Below are 19,487 nucleotides of genomic sequence, written 5' to 3' on the forward strand. Positions count from 1 at the left end.
AGTACCACAAACCACTGTAAACACTGATCCTACACAAGCCACATAGCGTAAGTATAATAGCATGGTGACTGCTTGGGAAAAGAGAGAACAGTTTTCCTACATCAAGCCCATAGTGCCCTAATGGAAGAAAGTGACAGCCACAAGACCTTAAGGAATGGCAGCCAGGGAAACATCTAGTGAACATAAGATCAAAAGATTGGTACAGGGAAGGGCTAGGCTAGGGGAAGCACACTAATTGACCTCCCTCCCATTTCAATCCATTCTCCACTCAAACGTGTGCTAAAATTATATTCTTAAAGAAGAAGACTGCCTATGTTGACCTTATTCAATAAACTTCAATGGCTCCCTATGATCTCTAGGATCAAATATCAAGTCCTCTAGCATTAAAAGCTCTTCACAACCTGGTCCCTTCTTCCTTTCCAGGCATCTTACACTTTGCTCCCCCCTCCCTTACCTCCACTGGCCTACTGCTATGTTTCTTCAAAATGACATTCCATCTTCCAACTTCTGCCACTCCTTTGCACTGGTCGTCCTCATACCTGGCAAGTCTCCCTCCCTACCTCTACCTTTGCCTCTGCCTTTTAGGTTTCTAGCTTTCCTTCAGAACTCACCTCAAATCTCACCTTCTACTAGTCTTTCCAAGCTGCTAGTGCTTTCCCCTCTGAGATTACTTTCCATCTACTCTCAATATTTTAAGTACTTGTTTGTTTTCTGTTGTCTCTCACATACTTAGAAAGTGCTTTAATAAATCCTTATGTACTTATACCTCCACCTGGGATACTGAAGCCTCAGGCTAATTGTAGCTCTGGTCAGAGGTTTAACTCACAACCCTGCTGCCTAGTGTGTGACCTTGAGCACACCATCTAAACTACCTAAGTCTCAGTTTTCTCATCTGTAAAATGAAGGGGTTGGGACTAGATGGCCTCTAAGTTCCTTTCCAGTTCCATATCTATGATCCTATGACTTCTCAAAGTCAAGATGAAAGGAAGGTTGCCTCTCAAGTACATTAAATCCAAAACTAAATGAAAGAGAATTGTTCAGTGAAACAACCAATTAGATTTATTCTTTAAAAGTTACACTAAGTTTTTAGAAACTAAGTAATTTAAATATGCATATATTTAATGGAATCTTTAATGAATGATTTGTAAAGGAAGAAACACTATAAAAGCTCATTCCCTAATTCTGACTCCAACCTTTTGTCTTTGTCCTTTATAATCCCAATATTGTGTAAAAATAAACAGATTCTCAATGACCAGTGACAGTCAGAAAGGATGAGATTAGATGCGTTGGCAGAAAAGAAATTTTCACGCCAAATTTCAAAGTCAATTTTACTCAGATAATTAATCAAAAACATTTATTAAGCACACTGAGAATACAAAAATAAAAATAAAATATTCCCTACTCTCAAGGGGTTTACGTCCTACTAGGAGAATAGTACATAAAGTAAATAAAAAGTAATTTCAAGAAGGAGAGAATGCCCATAAAAATATGAGATATGCCTGAAGGAAGCCAGGGATTGTACAAGGTGGTGGCACATTTAGGACATGGAAAAATGCTTGAAAATATACATGGAGGCATGTACAGATATAATGTTATATAGTAGAAATGGTTAGTAGGTCAATTTGCCTGGAACAAAATGCAAGAAGGAAAGTATTACAAAATAAGACCAGCAAACTAAGAGGAAGTCAGCATGCTCTCTCTCTCTTGATTCTTCACAACCTCATTTGGTGTTTTTTTGGCAAAGATCCTGGAGTGAGTTGCCATTTCCTTCTCCAGCTCATTTTACAGATGAGGAAACTGAGGCAAAGGATTAGTAACAACTTGTCCAGGGTCACACAGCTAGTCTGAGGTCATATTTGAACTCAAGATGATTTTTCCTGACTCCAGGCCTGGTGCCCATGGCAACACCTAACTGCCACACCTCTTGAAATTACTTTTGTTATTTACTTTCTGTATTATTCTCCTAGTAGGATTAAGCTCCTTGAGAGCAGGGAATGTTTCATTTTTGTCTTTGTATCCTCAGTGTCCTATATGTAGTAGGTGCTTAATACATGTTTCTGATTATCTGAAGTAAAATCTACTTTGGAATTTGGTGTGAAAACATCTTTTTTGTCATTATATCTAATCATACCCTTTCTGACAGTCAAAGGTCATTGAGAATGGGTTTCTTTTTACACTATATTGGGATTATAGAGGACAAAGATAAAGGATTAAGAGTCAGAATTAGGAAATTAGCTTTATAGTCTTCCTTCCTCTAGGCACTTTTCCCAAATCCTTTATTCCTTTTTTTCTTACGAAAGCCTGGTGCTTAGTTATTTCAGTCATGCCTGATTTTTTGTAATCCCATTTGGGGTTTTCTTGGGAAAGACACTGGATTGGTTTGTCATTTCCTTCTCCAGCTCATTTTACAGATGAGGAACTGAGGCAAACGGGGTTAAATGACTTGCCCAGAGTCATACGTTTGAACTCACAAAAATGAGTCTTCCTGACTCCAGGCGGTACTCTATCCACTGTACCACTTAGCTGCTCTTTGAAAGTCTAGACTCTCTAAAAACTCTACCTTTTCCCCTCTCCACCTACAGTCCCATCCTCTCCCCAAGCAATAGCAGCCCACCAAGATAGTAAGCAAGAGGTCATTCTCCTGGTGTTTATTATCAAATCTACAACTATTATATTTAATTTCATCCCAATTATAGGCTGACACGTAAATTCCAGTTTTGACGTGAGTGGGGAGGGAGAGGTTGTTAAACCTTAGCTAATTAAAGACTTTGCTTAAAAACTTCTGAATAGTCCCTTGCTTTCATTCTACACTAGTCAAAAATTCAATCAGTTTAAAGAAAACACTGCTAAAAGGTGCCAAGGTTATAGTCTTCAGGTGTCTGATCTAACTAACAAACATTAGCAACATGAGACACAGACTGGCACTATAAGAAAATGATTTCTCTTAGGGGAGGGGATGACATCCTTGAGACTTTCACAGAAAGATTTGTTTTCTCCAACTGAAACTAGAGTCCTTGATACTTTTGTAAAATTCATTTACCAGTCTATCTAAATAGCAAGAGCAGCTATTTAGATCTTCAGTCCTCTCTCCCATGCAACTTATCACTGAGGTTCTTCAGTGAGAAGCAAATCTTTTACTTGGTTAAAATCACAGCCGTTTAGAGCTAGAGTACTTTTATAGCTTTCTAATTACAGTTGAAATTTTCTGATTCTACAGATGAAGAAACTGAGGCCCAAAGGATTAGTAATTTACTTAAGGTCACACTAAGTTAATCTCAGTCTTCTGACTCAAAATTCACGGCACTTTAACAAAACCAAGCTTATTTCAATGACCAAATCTTGGTATTATCTCCAGCTCTTAATTCCTAATACTTCCTTTAAACTCAAGGTAGTAACAATAATAATTTACATCTCCTCTCAAAATTCATAAAATTTATAAAGCACTTTCTTCACAACAAGCCTGTGAAGTGGGTAGTAACAGATATTACCATCCTCATTTTTCTCAGAGAGGTTAAGTGATTTGCCCAAGGACAAGCAGGAAGGGTCAGAGCCTGAATCTGAACGGCAGGATTTGTATTCAGGAGATGATTGGAACACTTCCTTTCTGTAACGACTTGGGCAAGTAACAACCTATCTGAACTTGAGTTTCCTCCACTGAAAAATGGGAATGACAATAGCTACTTCACAGGATTATCTGTGGTACATACAAGATTTTTGTGAGGCTCAATTAAGAATCTTTGTAAAGCACTTTGTAAACTTTAAAGTGCTATGTTAATTATTTTTAGAAAATACACTGCATACCATCTTGATAAAGTTTCATTCTCTATCTTTACAAAGCCTGAGCTACTTAATCCTCGGACTTGAAAGCATATCCCTACTTATTTTAAATTCAGGCCTGCCAAATCTCCCTCAACTAGACAGATAAAGATGAAAGGAAACTCAATTATAACGAAAATGCTGCAAGAGAGAGAAATCAGTTCCGAACTAAAACAGGGCGTTGGTGAAGAAGGCTATATCACAAATCATTTTCTGATTGTAGCATCTATTAACTTTAAAAGACAAAGTAGAGCCTCGGGAACAAACAAGTAACTACATTCCAGTGAGCGCCGCCCGGGAGGAGCGCACCCGGCCAGCGCCTTCCCAGTCCTACCCACCTTGAACTCCACCGAGAGGTGTGGGGTGTAGTCCCGAGTCCAGAGCGCCCGAACCAGCCCCGCCAGCTGCTCCGTGACCTCCGCTCGGCCAGGCCGGGCCCGGTAGTGTCCCAGCGCCAAGAACTCGGCCAGCAAGTCGGTGTTGCTGAGGCACTGTACAACGGCGTTCATGAAGCAGGTGTTACCATGGTTCTTCAAGCCTTGCGTGCCAGGGGGCCGCGCCTTGTCTCTCGGAGGGGGCTGGGAAAGGCGCGCGTCCCCAGCCTCCCAGGAGACCTCTTTGGCCGGCCAGGAGGGGTCCCCAAAGCCGTCCCTGCCGCCGCTGCCCGGGTCAGGATCGTTCTGCACCGCGCCAGGTTGGGTCCCCGGTGGGGAGCCCCCGGAGCGGGAGAGGACGCCCAAAACGCGCAGAAAGCTACCGAAAAGACGGCGAAAGGAGAGGCGGCGACGTGGGGGAGCGGGTGGCCCCTCACGTGTCTGGACACAGGCCGCCGCGGCTGTCCCCGGGTCAGTCATTGCGCATGTCGCCCCTAGCTCCCCTCTGGTATACCCAGCAAACCCGCGCCAGGGTGGAGCAGCTCCACGACACAGTTACTAGCCTACCAGCCGGCCTCGTTCGGGGTCATGAGGTGAAGGGCTCCTGCTACCTGTGGGGCAGGTGAGTTCGGGGCGGGGCCAAGCAGGGAGAAGCCAAGTAGCCTCCGCCCTACCCTAAGAATCTGTTTGGGGTGGGGGGGAGTGGAGAAAAGGACTGTCTTGAGGGTGTGTGGTGATTGGGTCAAGTGATGCCGAGCTTCCTGTGCCTGGTCCACTACTTTTCTCACAAATAAAGCAAGGCTGAATAAATAGCCGAGCAGCCCTTGAGAAGGAAAGAAGTACCTGGAGGGAATCTTGAGGTAAGGAAGAGGAAGTAATAGGGACACTGATCTGTGAAGACACTGGCTGTGTATAAACAAAACGAAACTTTAATTGTAAGCTTAATTCATCTCTACTGATATGTTTACTTCTTATGACAACTTTGTATCCCATAGATTTTAATCTGTTACTGTCTTCATATATATTTTTGAAATTTAAAAGTTTTATGATGTGGTTTTCGACTCGTTTAATTGATTTTGTTTCCATGTAGTTATGTTATTATTTAATTAATTTGCTATTATTTAATTAATTATTATTGAATTCATTTCATTTCATTGTGGCTTGAAAATTCATCTCTAGCTCGCCACCCTAACTCAGGCACTCTCAACCATTCTATTATAAAAACATCATGATGAATTTTGCTGTCTGATAGCTTTTCTCTCCAGTCTATCCTCTACACAGCTGCCAAAGTATATTAAGATGGGTGGAAGAGTGTATAGAGTGCTGAACCTAGAGTGAAGACTTAAGTTTCAATCCTGCCTTGGACACTTACTAGCAGTGTGACCAGGGCAATTAGTTGACCTAAGAATTAAGGCAGGATACCAAACATCTAAGTGTCTACTATGTTCCCATGACTATGCTAAGTACTGGGATACCAAAAAAAGGCAAGAAACAATCTTTGCTCTCGAGAGGCCCAAAGTCAATTGAGGAAGACAACATGCAAACAAACAAGTACAAAATTTATATACGGGATAAATTAGAGATAACCAAGAGAGAATGCAAAGATTAGCAAAGGTTTCCTGTAGAGGTAGGGCATTAGCTGAGACTTGAAAAGAAGACAGAGAAGACAGTAGACAGAGATGAGGAGAGAGAATTTCTGGCATGAGGAAAAGCCAGTCAAAATGCCTGGAGTAGGGAGAGGTCTTATGCAAAGAACAGTAAGGATGCCAGTGTTACTTGGAGAGGAGTAGAGTCTAAAAAGACTAGAAAAGTAGGAAGGAGCCAGGTTATAAAGGGCTTTAAACCAGAGGGTTTTATATTTGCTCTTGAAAATAATAGGGAGCCACTAGAATTTATTGACTAGGAAGATGACATGGCCAGACCTTCACTAAATTTAGGAAGATTAATTTGATGGCTGATGAACTGAAGTGTGGAGAGACTTAAAGGAGGAAATGTAATCAAAAGGCTATTTCAACAGCCTTGGCCTGGGGTAAAATTGAGCAGTTTTGAGAATGAGGAATTGAGGGTGACAATCAGGTTGGGAACCTAGGTGACTGGGAGGATGGGATGACCCTCAATAATAAGAGGAAAGTTAGGAAAGAGAAGGGAGAGGGAGAGATAATGAGTTCAGTTTTTAACATTTTGAATTTAATTTGTCTATGGGAATATCTAGTCCATTAGGCAGTTGGAGATACGCAATGGGAGTTCAGGAGTGATATTGAGACGTTATAAGTAGATCTGAGAATCATCAGCAGAGATAATTGAATCTGTGGAAACTGATGAGACGACTGAGCAAAATATAGAGGGAGAAGAGAGCACAGGACTGGGCCCTAGGGGACACTCATTACTGAGCACACGCTGGATGAAGATCCAGCCAAGGAGACTGAAAAGGCACAATCAGACGGATAGGAGAACCAGGAGAGAACGGTGTGAAGAGTAATCCATAATGCCGAAGGCCGCAGAGAGGTCGAGACAAACGAGTTTCGAGAAAAGGCCGTGAGATTTAGCAAGTAAGAGGTCATTGACAACTTTAGAGGGAATAGTTTGAGTTGAATGATGAAGCAGAGAATTAAGAAAGTGAGAGAAGCGGAGGCATTGGTTGTGGATGACTTCATGGATGTTAGCAATAAAAAAAGAGAGGGGATAACGGGGATTTTTTGAGAATTGGGGAAATACAGACATATTTGTAGGCAATAGGTAAGCAGCCAGTAGGCAGGGATTGATTGACAATTAGAGAGAGAATGGGGATGATAGAGGAGACAATGGTCAAATGAAATGGGAACACTTTGTGAGGGACTGTCTGATGTTGGCAGCTACCAGGTTGGGCGCTGTGGCAAGAGTAGGGTAAGATCTGGGTATTTTGGAAGTCAAGGCAGGGGCTGTGGTAGGCAGAGTCGTGGTGAACTGGGATGGGCTGGATACGGAGAAGCCCTGAGGCAGTGGGCAGTGCTATGTGAGATAAGCTGGGTACAAGGAAGTAGCGGAGCTTGTGCTCCTGAGGCAAGGGGCAGTGCCACGTGGGAGTGGGACGGCAGAGGACTGAGTTCCCTTTGCTTAGTCCCCTCCCTATATGCTACGTCATCCCCAGACGCCTCCATCTTGTGACCTTCCTGACTTCCTGGGTCCCTTTGTGTAGCACTGACCCCAGATACCTCCTCCCAGTATCTAAGTCTGACTTCCTAGGTCACGTACTCTGTCTATTCACTAATCCCAGACGTCTCCTTCCTGTATCCGGTCCTAGCTTCCTACGTCACTCCCTCCCCCTTGGTGTCCTAAACTCAGACAGCCCCTTCTGGTATCTGACCCTACAATCATTGGCTAGTAAGCAGGCTGGGGAGGAGGGGCTAAGTAGGTACTTAGGAATGGGAGCGTGGTCAGATCACCGCTCTCTCTCTTGGCTCCTGCTCTGTTGCTCTGGCCTTGCTGCTTGGGCTTGCTATGATGGCTTGCTGTGATGGCCTCTGAATAAAGCTCTGGTGTTGGCGCCTCCCGATGGCTCGTCTCTGTGTGTTTATCCAGCTGAGGACCGAAGACTCGGAAGTGAGTATGACTCTGGTAGCCTGCTCCTTATAGGAGGAAAGGGTACGGTGCGCGGCCGACACGAGGTCGGCGTGGCCGGTACAAGTGGCGCCCAACGTGGGGCGGAGGAAATAGGCCAGAGGCCCCGTGGATCAGCTGGTCTGGTCACTGGAAGAGAGGCGAGACCCTTAGCCGATAGGGCGAAGGAAGGAGGATGGGACAGTTGTTTGTTAAGGTCCCGGATCGGGAGGTGCAAGGGAAAGAAGTGTATAAAAGAGTGAAAGAAGCGGAAATCAGTAGTGAGGAAGAATCAAGGAGTGAGACAGACTCAGGGAGTGAGACAGAGGACACTGGAAACAGGGAATGAGAAAATAAGCAAGAGAAAAGAAAGCAAGGCCAGGCAGGAGGGCAGGAGCGGGAGAGCAGGAGCCAAGAGAGAACAGGAAACCGTAGCAAGGAAAGCCACGCGGAGGGACAGCCCCCTCCCCCACACTTATCCGACGGAGGGAGGACCTGGGCCCCTTTAGAATGGAAGAAGTTTAAGGAGTTAAAAGAGGCACTAAATACAGCCTTTGCAGCTGTTTCCCAATGTGCCCTACGGGCTTTTAGTAAGATTCAGGCTTTGGGGAAACAAAGGCCCTCCCTGACCAAGATTAAAAAAGGTCCTGATAAACCCTTCCCGGATTTCGTGGCGCGCCTACAGGCAGCCACTTGGAGAGGACTATCAGAAGTGCTGAAAACAAAAGAGACTAAATTGTACTATCTATATGGAAAAGCCGGTCAGTTCAAGGAGCAATGCAGCCAGAAACCTGGTGGAGCCCGCCCCAAGGTAATTTGTTACAATCCGGCCATTATGCTAAAGAATGCTGCAAACCAGTCGGGAGGCGGGGCAAGGAGGGCCCCTCAACAAGCTTACCAGATGGAAGCTCCACCCCCTCAGAATGTGCCCTCGGGGCTGCATCAGGAAAATCTCCGACTTTTACCCGGTGGTTCGGACTTCCCCTTTACAGCAAGGGAATTTTCCAAATCGACCCCGGTGGTTGCTGGTTTGAGATACAATTTATGGGGAAGGGATATTTTGAAGGCTTGTGGGGCATCTGTTTATATACCACCCCCGCAGGATTTTTAATTGGGGCCGTTGGGCAACAAGAAAAATTTTATTGTATCAGACCCACTCCTCTAACATGGAGATCTAATAACCCAGTCTGGGTACCCCAATGGCCCCTCCCTGCAGAGAAAGCCCAGGCTTTACGTGATATAGTGCAGCACCAGTTACAGGTGGGGCACATTGAGCCCACGTCCAGCCCCTGGAACAGCCCAGTGTTTGTAATAAAAAAGAAATCAGGGAAATTTCGAATGTTAATAGATCTCAGGGTGGTTAACACCACCCTAGAGCCCATGGGAACCCTACAGCCTGGCCTCCCCTCTCCTAATTTAGTGCCTTCTGGATGGCCTGTGACAGTCATAGACATCCAAGATTGTTTTTTCTCTATCCCACTATCCCCAGAAGATAGAAAGAGATTTGCCTTTACCATACCCACTACCAATAATGCAGGACCAGATTTAAGATATCAGTGGAAGGTCCTGCCCCAAGGAATGTGCTGCAGTCCCACCTTATGTCAGGCTTATGTGGGAAGAGTGCTGGACCCTATCAGGGACAAATGGCCTAAAGCCACAATACTTCACTATATGGACGATATTTTATTAGCCACTAGCAGTGATGAGACACTAGCAAGATTAGTAAAAGAAACCATCTCTGCACTTGCTCATTATGGTTTGGTGGTGGCCCCTGACAAAGTCCAGCAAAATTACTCACTCACATACCTAGGCCTTCGTATGGAGGCTGTTTCTATTAGCAATCAAATTCCTGAACTAGGGCTTGATAAGATAACCACCTTGAATCACTTCCAGAAGTTAGTGGGACAGATCCAATGGCTCAGGGCCCGCACACCCATTCCTCCTGCTGTTATGCAGCCTTTATATGATATATTAAAAGGAAATTCAGATTTCAACTCCCCTCGGGCATGGACTCCTGCTGCTAAGGCAGCAGTGTCCCAAATATTCTCACTTGCTGCCCAGGCCCAGACCGCCAGATGGGACCGCAAAGGTAGAATAGAGGTCTCCTTGGTCAATCTACAGAGTCCTTTTTGTATTATACACCAAGGTCCCAAATTGTTAGAATTTGTATATGCAAAGAAGGCTCACAAGGTACTGACAAATTATTATGAGATGTTAGGGGAACTAGCCTTAGCTGCAGTACAAAGGGCTGTCCACTTGTCTGGACAGCGACCTTTACTTTACTCGAATTTTGAACCTGGACAGCGAGAAGCCATTATGCAAACCTATTGGTCTTGGGCACATTGCTCCCAATGGGCCGAGATAAGTCCTCATTCCTCCTGTCTGCTTCTCCCTATGCTAGAGCAAATAACCTTAGTACCACCCCAACGAAAGGTTATGGGAGAACCTGTTCAAGGCTCAAATGTTTTCACTGATGCTACAAAAAACTATAAGGCCTCTATTTATCATGAGGCCTCCAAGGAAATAACAGTATTAGAAACCCCCTATGACTCTACCCAGAAAAATGAGCTCTTTGCCATCCTCCATGCTTGCCGTAAATATCCTGAGCCTATAAACATAATCTCTGATAGTCTATATGCAGTAAAGGTTCTTAAATGCATAGAGGACGCCGTCTTCCAACCTCATAAGTCCACCATATCCTCTCTCCTGAGGGAATTACAGCAAATTTTGTTGCAGCAAAACAACCCCCTCTACATTCTCCATGTTTATTCTCATCAGTCCACCTCAGGAGGCATTTTTGAAGGCAATGATGTAGCGGATCGTGCCTTACAGTGCTCCCTACTGCCAGTCCTCACCCCTCCTGAACAAGCCCATGATTTTTTACACCTACCAGCGAGCTCCCTGAGACGCCTGTATGGTTTAACTCATGCACAGGCTAGACAAATTGTGAGGCGATGTGTGTGCTGTGTTCCTTTTCTCCCCCCTCCACCCAGTAAGGGGATTAACCCACAAGGTCTTTTTCCCAATGACTTGTGGCAAATGGATGTTACTCATCTTGGCCGTGTCACTATCCATGTCTACATTGATACTTTTTCCAAATTTATGATGGCCACTGTATCCAGTAAGGAGAACACCCCATCAGTTATTAAGCATCTGTACCATTGTTTTGCCTCTGTGGGGATCCCTCACATCATTAAAACTGACAACGGGCCTGCCTATTTATCTACACAAATGACTGCCATTTTTACATCCTTTGGCATTAAGCATGTTACAGGGATCCCCTATAACCCCACAGGTCAGGCTATTGTTGAGCGAGCCCATCGTACCTTGAAAGCTACCCTCAGTAAACAAAAAGGAGGAGTAGGAGGTCAGGGCACAGGGCGGTGGCCTACCCAAGCAGATGTGGATAAAGCTTTATATACATACAATTTTCTCTGTCTAGATAGAGACACGGACCTATCCCCTAGCATGCTACAGCTAATAACACCACCCACTTGTAATTCATCTGGCCCCTTAAAAACAGCACTACATGCACCATCCCTTAACCAGAAAGTCCTCTGGAAGGACGATGAAGGAAACTGGCAAGGCCCATCTGTAGTGTTGTGGAGAGGGCCGGGGTATTTATGTCTTACAGATTCTGATGGCCAGAGCCTCTGGGTACCAGAAAGAAGAACAAAACGAGTTGAAGAAGCCCCGGGAGAGACAACAAGGATGGGAGAAGAAACACAGTCAACAGAAAATTCAGAGAGAGCAGAAAGAAAAGACAGTTAGGATGACTAATCTGAGTAAAACTGTTTTCACTTTTTGCGCAATCAGGACTTTGCCACAGGTTGCGTCAGCTCCAGTGTCCTGGGACACAAGAGAGAATGTCTGGGGGCACTGGCATTGGCAGCATCCATCTTCGAGGAGTTCCAGATACAGGACTTATATAGTGGAGAGCAATTGCTTGCCTCAAAAATAGAGGAACTGGCCAATAAATTCGCCCAAGCCCTCCAAGTGCATGCTGATATTGATCAGCAGCTGGAGGAGCAGATTCAAAAAAGTAGCATTGGCTACTCAGGACATTGGGAATGAACTTATGTGGCTGGAATTGAGACAGCAGTTGCCATGCGATGGCTGATATTGATCCATTTGTGTAACACCCTTAAACCATAACGCCACTTGTGACACCGTTTCACAAAGCATAAATGACACTCTCTTTTCTTTTCTATTTTATGTAATGATACCTGTGCCCTTTCCCAGATCTAGGCTACAAATCTTTCCTCTGTACTCCAGGCTTTATGGTTGTTAATTAGACTGGCACGGAACATATCTGACACTTGGCACCAACACGAGACTGATGATATTGTTCATCACCTTAGCGATTTGGATTAAGCATGCCTCTTTCCCCATCCCCTCCTTTGTAACCCATTGGGCATTTATAACTCTTTTTGCATTTATACTGTTATTGTTACTACCCACTATATTAGGAGGTTTTCTTAGGATTCTTAGAGGTTCTATAGAGGCACTCAGAACCGAAGGCCTAGTATGGAGACCCCGTCTCCACCCCTCTATTAAACAAAAAGGGGGAATTGTGAGGGACTGTCTGATGTTGGCAGCTACCAGGTTGGGCGCTGTGGCAAGAGTAGGGTAAGATCTGGGTATTTTGGAAGTCAAGGCAGGGGCTGTGGTAGGCAGAGTCGTGGTGAACTGGGATGGGCTGGATACGGAGAAGCCCTGAGGCAGTGGGCAGTGCTATGTGAGATAAGCTGGGTACAAGGAAGTAGCGGAGCTTGTGCTCCTGAGGCAAGGGGCAGTGCCACGTGGGAGTGGGACGGCAGAGGACTGAGTTCCCTTTGCTTAGTCCCCTCCCTATATGCTACGTCATCCCCAGACGCCTCCATCTTGTGACCTTCTTGACTTCCTGGGTCCCTTTGTGTAGCACTGACCCTAGACCCCTCCTCCCAGTATCTGAGTCTGACTTCCTAGGTCACGTACTCTGTCTATGCATTAATCCCAGATGCCTCCTCCCTGTATCCGGTCCTAGCCTCCTACGTCACTCCCTCCTCCTTGGTGTGCTAAACTCAGACAGCCCCTTCTGGTATCTGACCCTACAATCATTGGCTAGTAAGCAGGCTGGGGAGGAGGGGCTAAGTAGGTACTTAGGAATGAGCGTGGTCAGATCACCGCTCTCTCTCTTGGCTCCTGCTCTGTTGCTCTGGCCTTGCTGCTTGGGCTTGCTATGATGGCTTGCTGTGATGGCCTCTGAATAAAGCTCTGGTGTTGGCGCCTCCCGATGGCTCGTCTCTGTGTGTTTATCCAGCTGAGGACCAAAGACTCGGAAGTGAGTATGACTCTGGTAGCCTGCTCCTTATAGGAGGAGAGGGTACGGCGCGCGGCCGACACGAGGTCGGCGCGGCTGGTACAACACTTGGCAAGGAGAAGGAAGGGTTAGCTCTTCATGGGAGATGGGGTGAAAGTGAAAGTAATGTTGGAAGGCATCTGAGTGATATGAAATGAGGAATAGTAGAAGAAGCTCTCAGAAAATGGTTTCAAATTTGGAACTCAAAGTTTTAATCACGAACATAAAAATTGTTTTTACATGTCACTGGGGAAAAATAAAATACTAAACAGTTTTTTAAATGGTTTTAATTTTTTTTTTTCAGTGAAATGTGGGACAATGTTCTCAGCTGAAAGGGTGGTAGGCGACAATGCAGTGGAAAGTTTAAAGGATGAAAAGGTTTGAAAAAGTTGCCGTGATGAATGGAACAAGTGAATCAATTAGGGATATGTAAAAAAGATAACCTTGCTATAATGAAGGCATAATTGAGATAATGTAACATATTTGTAGTAGATCTTGTCAGCATGTGATTCGTATCTGTAAAATGGGGATAGTAATAACACCTACCTCAGAGGATTATTGTGAGGCCTTGTAAACCTTAAAGTGCAATTGTTATACTTCTGTATTCCTAAAGTGCAAGTCTGATTATATCACTTCCCTACTCAATAAACTCCATTACTTTCCTATTACTTCCTTTACAACCTGGCTCCAATCTATACCCCTCTAGTTTAATTAATCTGTATCTTTCCAGTCTTATTATAAATTATTTGCTTCATATTCTCTTTGGTCCAGCCAAACTGGTCTTCTTGCTCTTTCTGACACATGACATTCCATTTTCCATTGCCATGACTTTGTACTGGCTGTCCTCCATGCCTGGAATGGACTTCCTCCTCACCACTACTTCTTAGAATTCCTAGTTTGCTTCAAATCTTAGCTCAGGTGCTATCCCCTACATGAAACATTTTCTGATTCCTGAGTTGTTAGCTACCCTACCATGTATCTTGTTTTGAATATATTTTTTATCTACTTAAATTTGTGCATGTCTCCCCGACATAGAATGTAAGTTCCTCAAAGACAGGGTTTCATTTTTGTCTTTGTATTCACAGTACCTAGCATAATGTCAGACTTGGTTGGACTTTAATAAATGTTTGATTGAGGAGTACTACATGTGAAATTTCTGCTTCTTAAACATTTATGTAGATTCTCTATGACCTGTTACTTTATTCTTTTTATTTTAAAAGATTTTTATTTTTAGTGTTTTAGCTAGCCCTTTCTTGACAAATACACCCAAACCTGTTACTCAAAAAAGGGGGGTATGCCCTACTTCTACAATTTAGTTCTCTCCACCTATCTATTAATTCCAACTTATTAAGTGAGTAGTTTAGAACCATTATTTCTTTAGTATTAATCCTTTTATTTGATTTGTCAAATTCTGATAAACAAAAAAAAATTCTGATAAATGAGTGTTGAAGTCTTGTATTGTTCTATCTTTTATTTCTTCTTGTATTATATTCTTTTATGAATTCAACTCACAAATTGTTTAATGGATGTAAATTGAGAATTGTTACTTTTCCTTTCACCCTTATTATCATGCCCTTCCTTCAATTTTTCTAATGTGAATTCGACCTTGAATACCATTACTATATCTGATTTTTAAATTGAAGTTGTATAATACACGTTAGACCAATTTCCTAATTTTAATCTAGCTATATTTTTTTCCCTAAATGTGTTCCTTTAAGTACCATAATGATGAATTTGTTTTTTGATCAAGTAATTCTTTAAATAGGAGAGTTCAGATGATTCACATATATTGTTATGTAATAAGTTTTATTTTTCTCTAATTTTCTTCTTATTGTTCTTGATATTGCCTAGAGGAAACAAATCTACCTTAACCATGTATATCTATTTCAACTAATAAATAAAACAAGTTCTTTTTCTGTTTTTCAGACTATTCCTACATACACCAAGTTTTAATCCCAACTCTTTTCTCTTTTTTATTGTTTCCCATTTGTGTGGAATACCTTTTTTATTATTAAATGTGGATATAACCTAAATGTCTAATAATAAGAGGACGGTTAAATAGTGGTATATTAATGCAATTTAATACTATGATGTAGTTAAGACTCAAATAATTTAAATATAAATAAATGTGATAGTAATAAAATCATGTGAAGGGGGGAACCAAAGCAAAACAACAACTATATAAGGAGGAAACATGAATGAGAACAAATATATATGTGAAATATAAATGCTGATAGAGACTTATAATGACTGAAAACTGATAACACATTGAAGTTAATTTAATGTAAATAGTTAAAAGCAAGTTTAATAAATAACATTGACATTTGAAATTGAAGTTATAAGAATCATCAAAAATTCTGTTTTGACATCCAAAAATAAGTAAACTGGGTCAACCTATTTCAGATGTTTCTAACATTACTTTGTGGAGCCAACTTTTTCCTACCAAAACTGATTTGTGAGTAGAGAGGTGGTGGAGCAGCAGGGTAGGGGGTGAAAAGTAGGGGTATGGGAACAAACATTACTTTTTAACAACAATGCTAGAATACAAGAATCTCAGTTTGAAGGGATCTCTGATGCAATTTAATCCAGTTTATACTGGAACAGGAATCTCTATGTACTATATCCTTTCCAAATGGTCATCCATCATCCACTTTCCAAGGGAGACCATTCTACTTTTGGACAACTCTAATTCTTAGCAAGTTTTTCCTTACATGAAACCAAAATCTGCCTCACTGAAGCTTCTCTTATTCAAGTTAAACATCACTGTTTCCTTCAACTGATACTCTTATGGCAGATTCTTTAGTTCTCTCACCATTCTAGTTGCCTTCTTCGAAACATGTTCCAGTTTGCCTACACTCCACAGGACCTGTTAAGTCATAGGTTATTCCCTCCAGTAATTCGAACTTCAACCTGTATGTACCTGCACATCCTATTTGAGGTATGTCCATATCCTCCCCTAAGTTCAGCACAGCACTGAGGTTGGTACTCTTTTTGTATTATATTTATATGAATGGAGCACATGGGCACATCAGTATTGCTCATTTTTGTTGTATGACCAGCCCAGCCCATCTTTTTTTTCAGCCATATTTTTCTCTGATGGCACCCTTATACTTCTTATAAGTGATCATTTATAATGTATTTTAGCCTGCTCATGCCCACCTCCCACACTCATTTTGCTTGCCCTTTAAAGTGATATGCAACATCTATTTTTTGAGGGGAAATTCTAGTTTTCCATAATTTTCAGGCATATACCATCACGAGAAGTGAAGATGAATAGGGTCACAGATGGGAATGAGGAGTGCTACCCACCTTTATCCTTGATAAAGATGGCTAAGGAAATTAATGGGCACGGCAAAGAACCATATCCCAAGCTCCAAACACAGGTCCTCATTAGTAGGATTATTTCAGTAGATAGGTACTTTTTTTTTTAAACATTTCTTGATGATCTTTCTAAAGTGCAGGTCTATCCATGTCACCACTCCCCTTTTCAATAAACTCCAGTGGTTCCGTATTATCTCCAATATGAAGTATAAATAAAACAAAAACTTTCCCAGTCTTATTATATCTTACTACACTTTATATAATCCTATGTATCCACTGACATCACAAAACACTCCATCTTGATGCATTTTCACTTGTTGTCCCCCATGGCAGGAATAGTCTACCCTCCTCAACTCTGCCTCCTAGCTTACTTGGTTTCCTTCAAGTCTCAGAGAAAATCTCATTTTCTGCAAGTAGTCTTTCCTAATTCCCCTTAATGCTACTTTCCCTTTGCTGATTATCTTCAGTTTTTCTTGTATATATCTTGTTGGTACATAGTTGTTTGCATTATCTGCACCATTAAATTGTGAGCTCCTTGAGGCCACAGATTGTTTTTACCTTTCTTTGTATCCCCAGCACTTAGCAGAGTTCATGGCACATTGTTGACACTTAATGCTTATTGGCTTGACTTGAATCAAAGGCAGAAAAGGTAGACAGCTAGCTTCAGATTCAAGACAACCTGAGTTCAAGTCCCCACTCTGACATGCTGGCTCTGTGACTGGGTAAACCTCCTAAATTTTCAATGCTCTCAGTAACTCTCTCAGATTATAAATTGCAGAGTAGACGCAGGTGTCAAGCTGCCTGCATTGATAAGAGTCTCAACAATTTACACTTTTGTGTAATTTACACTGTAAAAGGAGGGAAATAGGTTTCAGTCTTCTGGAGTCAAGATTGATCATTGTGTTGTCTTTTCATGTTGCTTTCTTTACATTATTATACATTATTATTACATTCTTTATACATTCTTTTACATGTATTACATTTCACATTATTACATTATTTTACATTATTACATTATTATATACATCAATGTATATAGTTTTCTCTTGGTTCTACTTCACTTTGTAGCAATTCAAATAAATCTTCCCAATTTTTCTCTAAATTCTCTGAATTCCTCATATTTGATGTTTCATGCAATGTAATAATATTTCATTACATTCACATGCCATAATTTGTTTTAGGTTGAAGGGCCATTCTTTCTTTCCAATTTTTTTGTTATGACAGAAAGTACTGTGACTATATATGTACACACACACACACACATACACACACACACACCTTTCCTTCTATCTTTGACCTCTTCAGAATATATGTCTAGTAGCTATATCAAGGTATAAAGTTTTCTTTCTTTCTCTCTCTTTTTTTAGTATAGTGAAAAATGGTTTGCGCTCTCTTTGTTTCACCAAATGAATTTTATTGTTTTGTTTAGTTTTATAAAGAAACCTGAAGCTAGCTTGATTTGTCATAGCCTGTAGTGTGTACATTAATTTAAGTTATATTGTAATTTTTATTCTATTGGCACACCACAACCATGGATGTTTCTCTCCAATTGTTTATTCTCCTTTATTTCTGTAAAGAATGTTTTATATTTGTATTTATATTCATCCTGAGTGTGTTGTGATTGTTTAACTTCAGACATTTCATGAATTTTTTAGTTATTTTGAATGGAATTTTTGTTTCTGTTTGGACTTGCTGGGTTTCATTAGTAATATATAGAAAGAGTGACGATTTTTAAAATTTATTTTGTATGTTGTTATAGTACTGAAGTTATTTCAATGAATTTTTTCATTAACTCTCAGGTACTCAGAGCATGCAAAAGAGATCATTTTCCTTTATACTTATTCTCTCAATGCTTATATCTCTCCTTATTGCTATAGCTAGCATTTCTTACACTCTATCAAGTAGTAGTGGAAATAAAAGACATCTTTGGTTTTGCCCTGCTCTTTTTGAGAAAACTTCTCATGATAGTTGGTGCAGTGGATAGAATGCCAGGCCTGAAGTCAGGAAGACTCATCTTCATGAGTTCAGATCAGGCTTCAGACACTAAGTAGCTGTGTGACCCTGGGCACTTAACCCTATTTGTCTCAGTTTCTCATCTATAAAAAGGAGCTGGAGAAGAAATCTTTGCCAAGAAAACTTCAAATGGGATCATGAAGAGTCAGACACAACTGAAATGACTGAACAACAACAACAAACTCATGTTTCTCTATTACAAATGATACTAGTTCTTTGTTTTAGATGCCTTTGATCATAATAAATAAAGTTCCTTTTATTCCTTTGACTGTAAGCACAAATGAGTGTTGTATTTTGAAGGAATTTTATGCATTTCAATTATATCTGTGTAATTAATGTTATATATTATTTCAATAGTTTTCCTAATGTTAGGGCATCCCTGAGTATTCCAAAATGATCATAGGAAATAATTTTAATATATTACTATGGCAATAGTTTGTTATTTTTACATCAATATTCATTAATAATATTGAACTTTGTTTTCTTTCTCGGCTTTATCACTCTCTAGTTTGAATATCAGTACCATATTTGTTTCATAGAAAGAGTTTGTTAAATTGTCTTCTTTCTATATTTGTTGAAACAATTTAGGTAGCTTGGAGCCTCAGAAAAAAGAATGGCTTGACCAGAATGGCTCCAGAAAGAAATGAAACAAAAAGGTGGATAGCAATGGAGGCAAAATGTTGCATATGCTAGCAGACTTAATCATTTTGTTGATTGATTTTTGCTTAATTGTTTGTTTTGTTACAAGACAGGATTCAATGGAGGTGGTGGTGGTGGTGATGTTAGTAGTGAGGTGGTTTTGGAAAAAGACTATGTATTAAGAAACAATACATCCACAAAAAATTTAAAATAAAAAATCAAATGAAACAAAAGACAAAAAAATTAAATTGGACCCTTTGGAGTAAAAATTTAGATAATAAAAAGCTCAGAATAAAAAGTAGAAAATATGTCCCAAGTAGTAGACTCTCTAACAATTCAATGATTTTGTCAGCAAGAAATATTAGAAAAGAGCCCAAAGACTGAAAAATTAGAACATAGTTTTTTTC

The 19,487-nt window shown here is 41.3% G+C and overlaps 1 protein-coding gene across 5 annotated transcripts in view; it reads right to left on the minus strand.

Moving 5' to 3' along the window:
* The window catches only part of USP43 (ubiquitin specific peptidase 43), a 134,339-nt gene extending 129,669 nt beyond the window's left edge, over positions 1-4,670 (minus strand). For all 5 annotated transcript variants that reach the window (XM_027857017.1, XM_027857015.1, XM_027857016.1 and 2 more), the window contains exon 1: positions 4,155-4,670. In XM_027857017.1, the coding sequence (XP_027712818.1) occupies positions 4,155-4,670 (516 nt within the window). The remainder of the gene's footprint in view (positions 1-4,154) is intronic.
* Between the last annotated feature and the right edge of the window lie 14,817 nt (positions 4,671-19,487).

Source organism: Vombatus ursinus, unplaced genomic scaffold, assembly GCF_900497805.2.
Source record: "Vombatus ursinus unplaced genomic scaffold, bare-nosed wombat genome assembly UNPS02011916.1, whole genome shotgun sequence".
Classification (NCBI taxonomy): Eukaryota; Metazoa; Chordata; class Mammalia; order Diprotodontia; family Vombatidae; genus Vombatus; species Vombatus ursinus.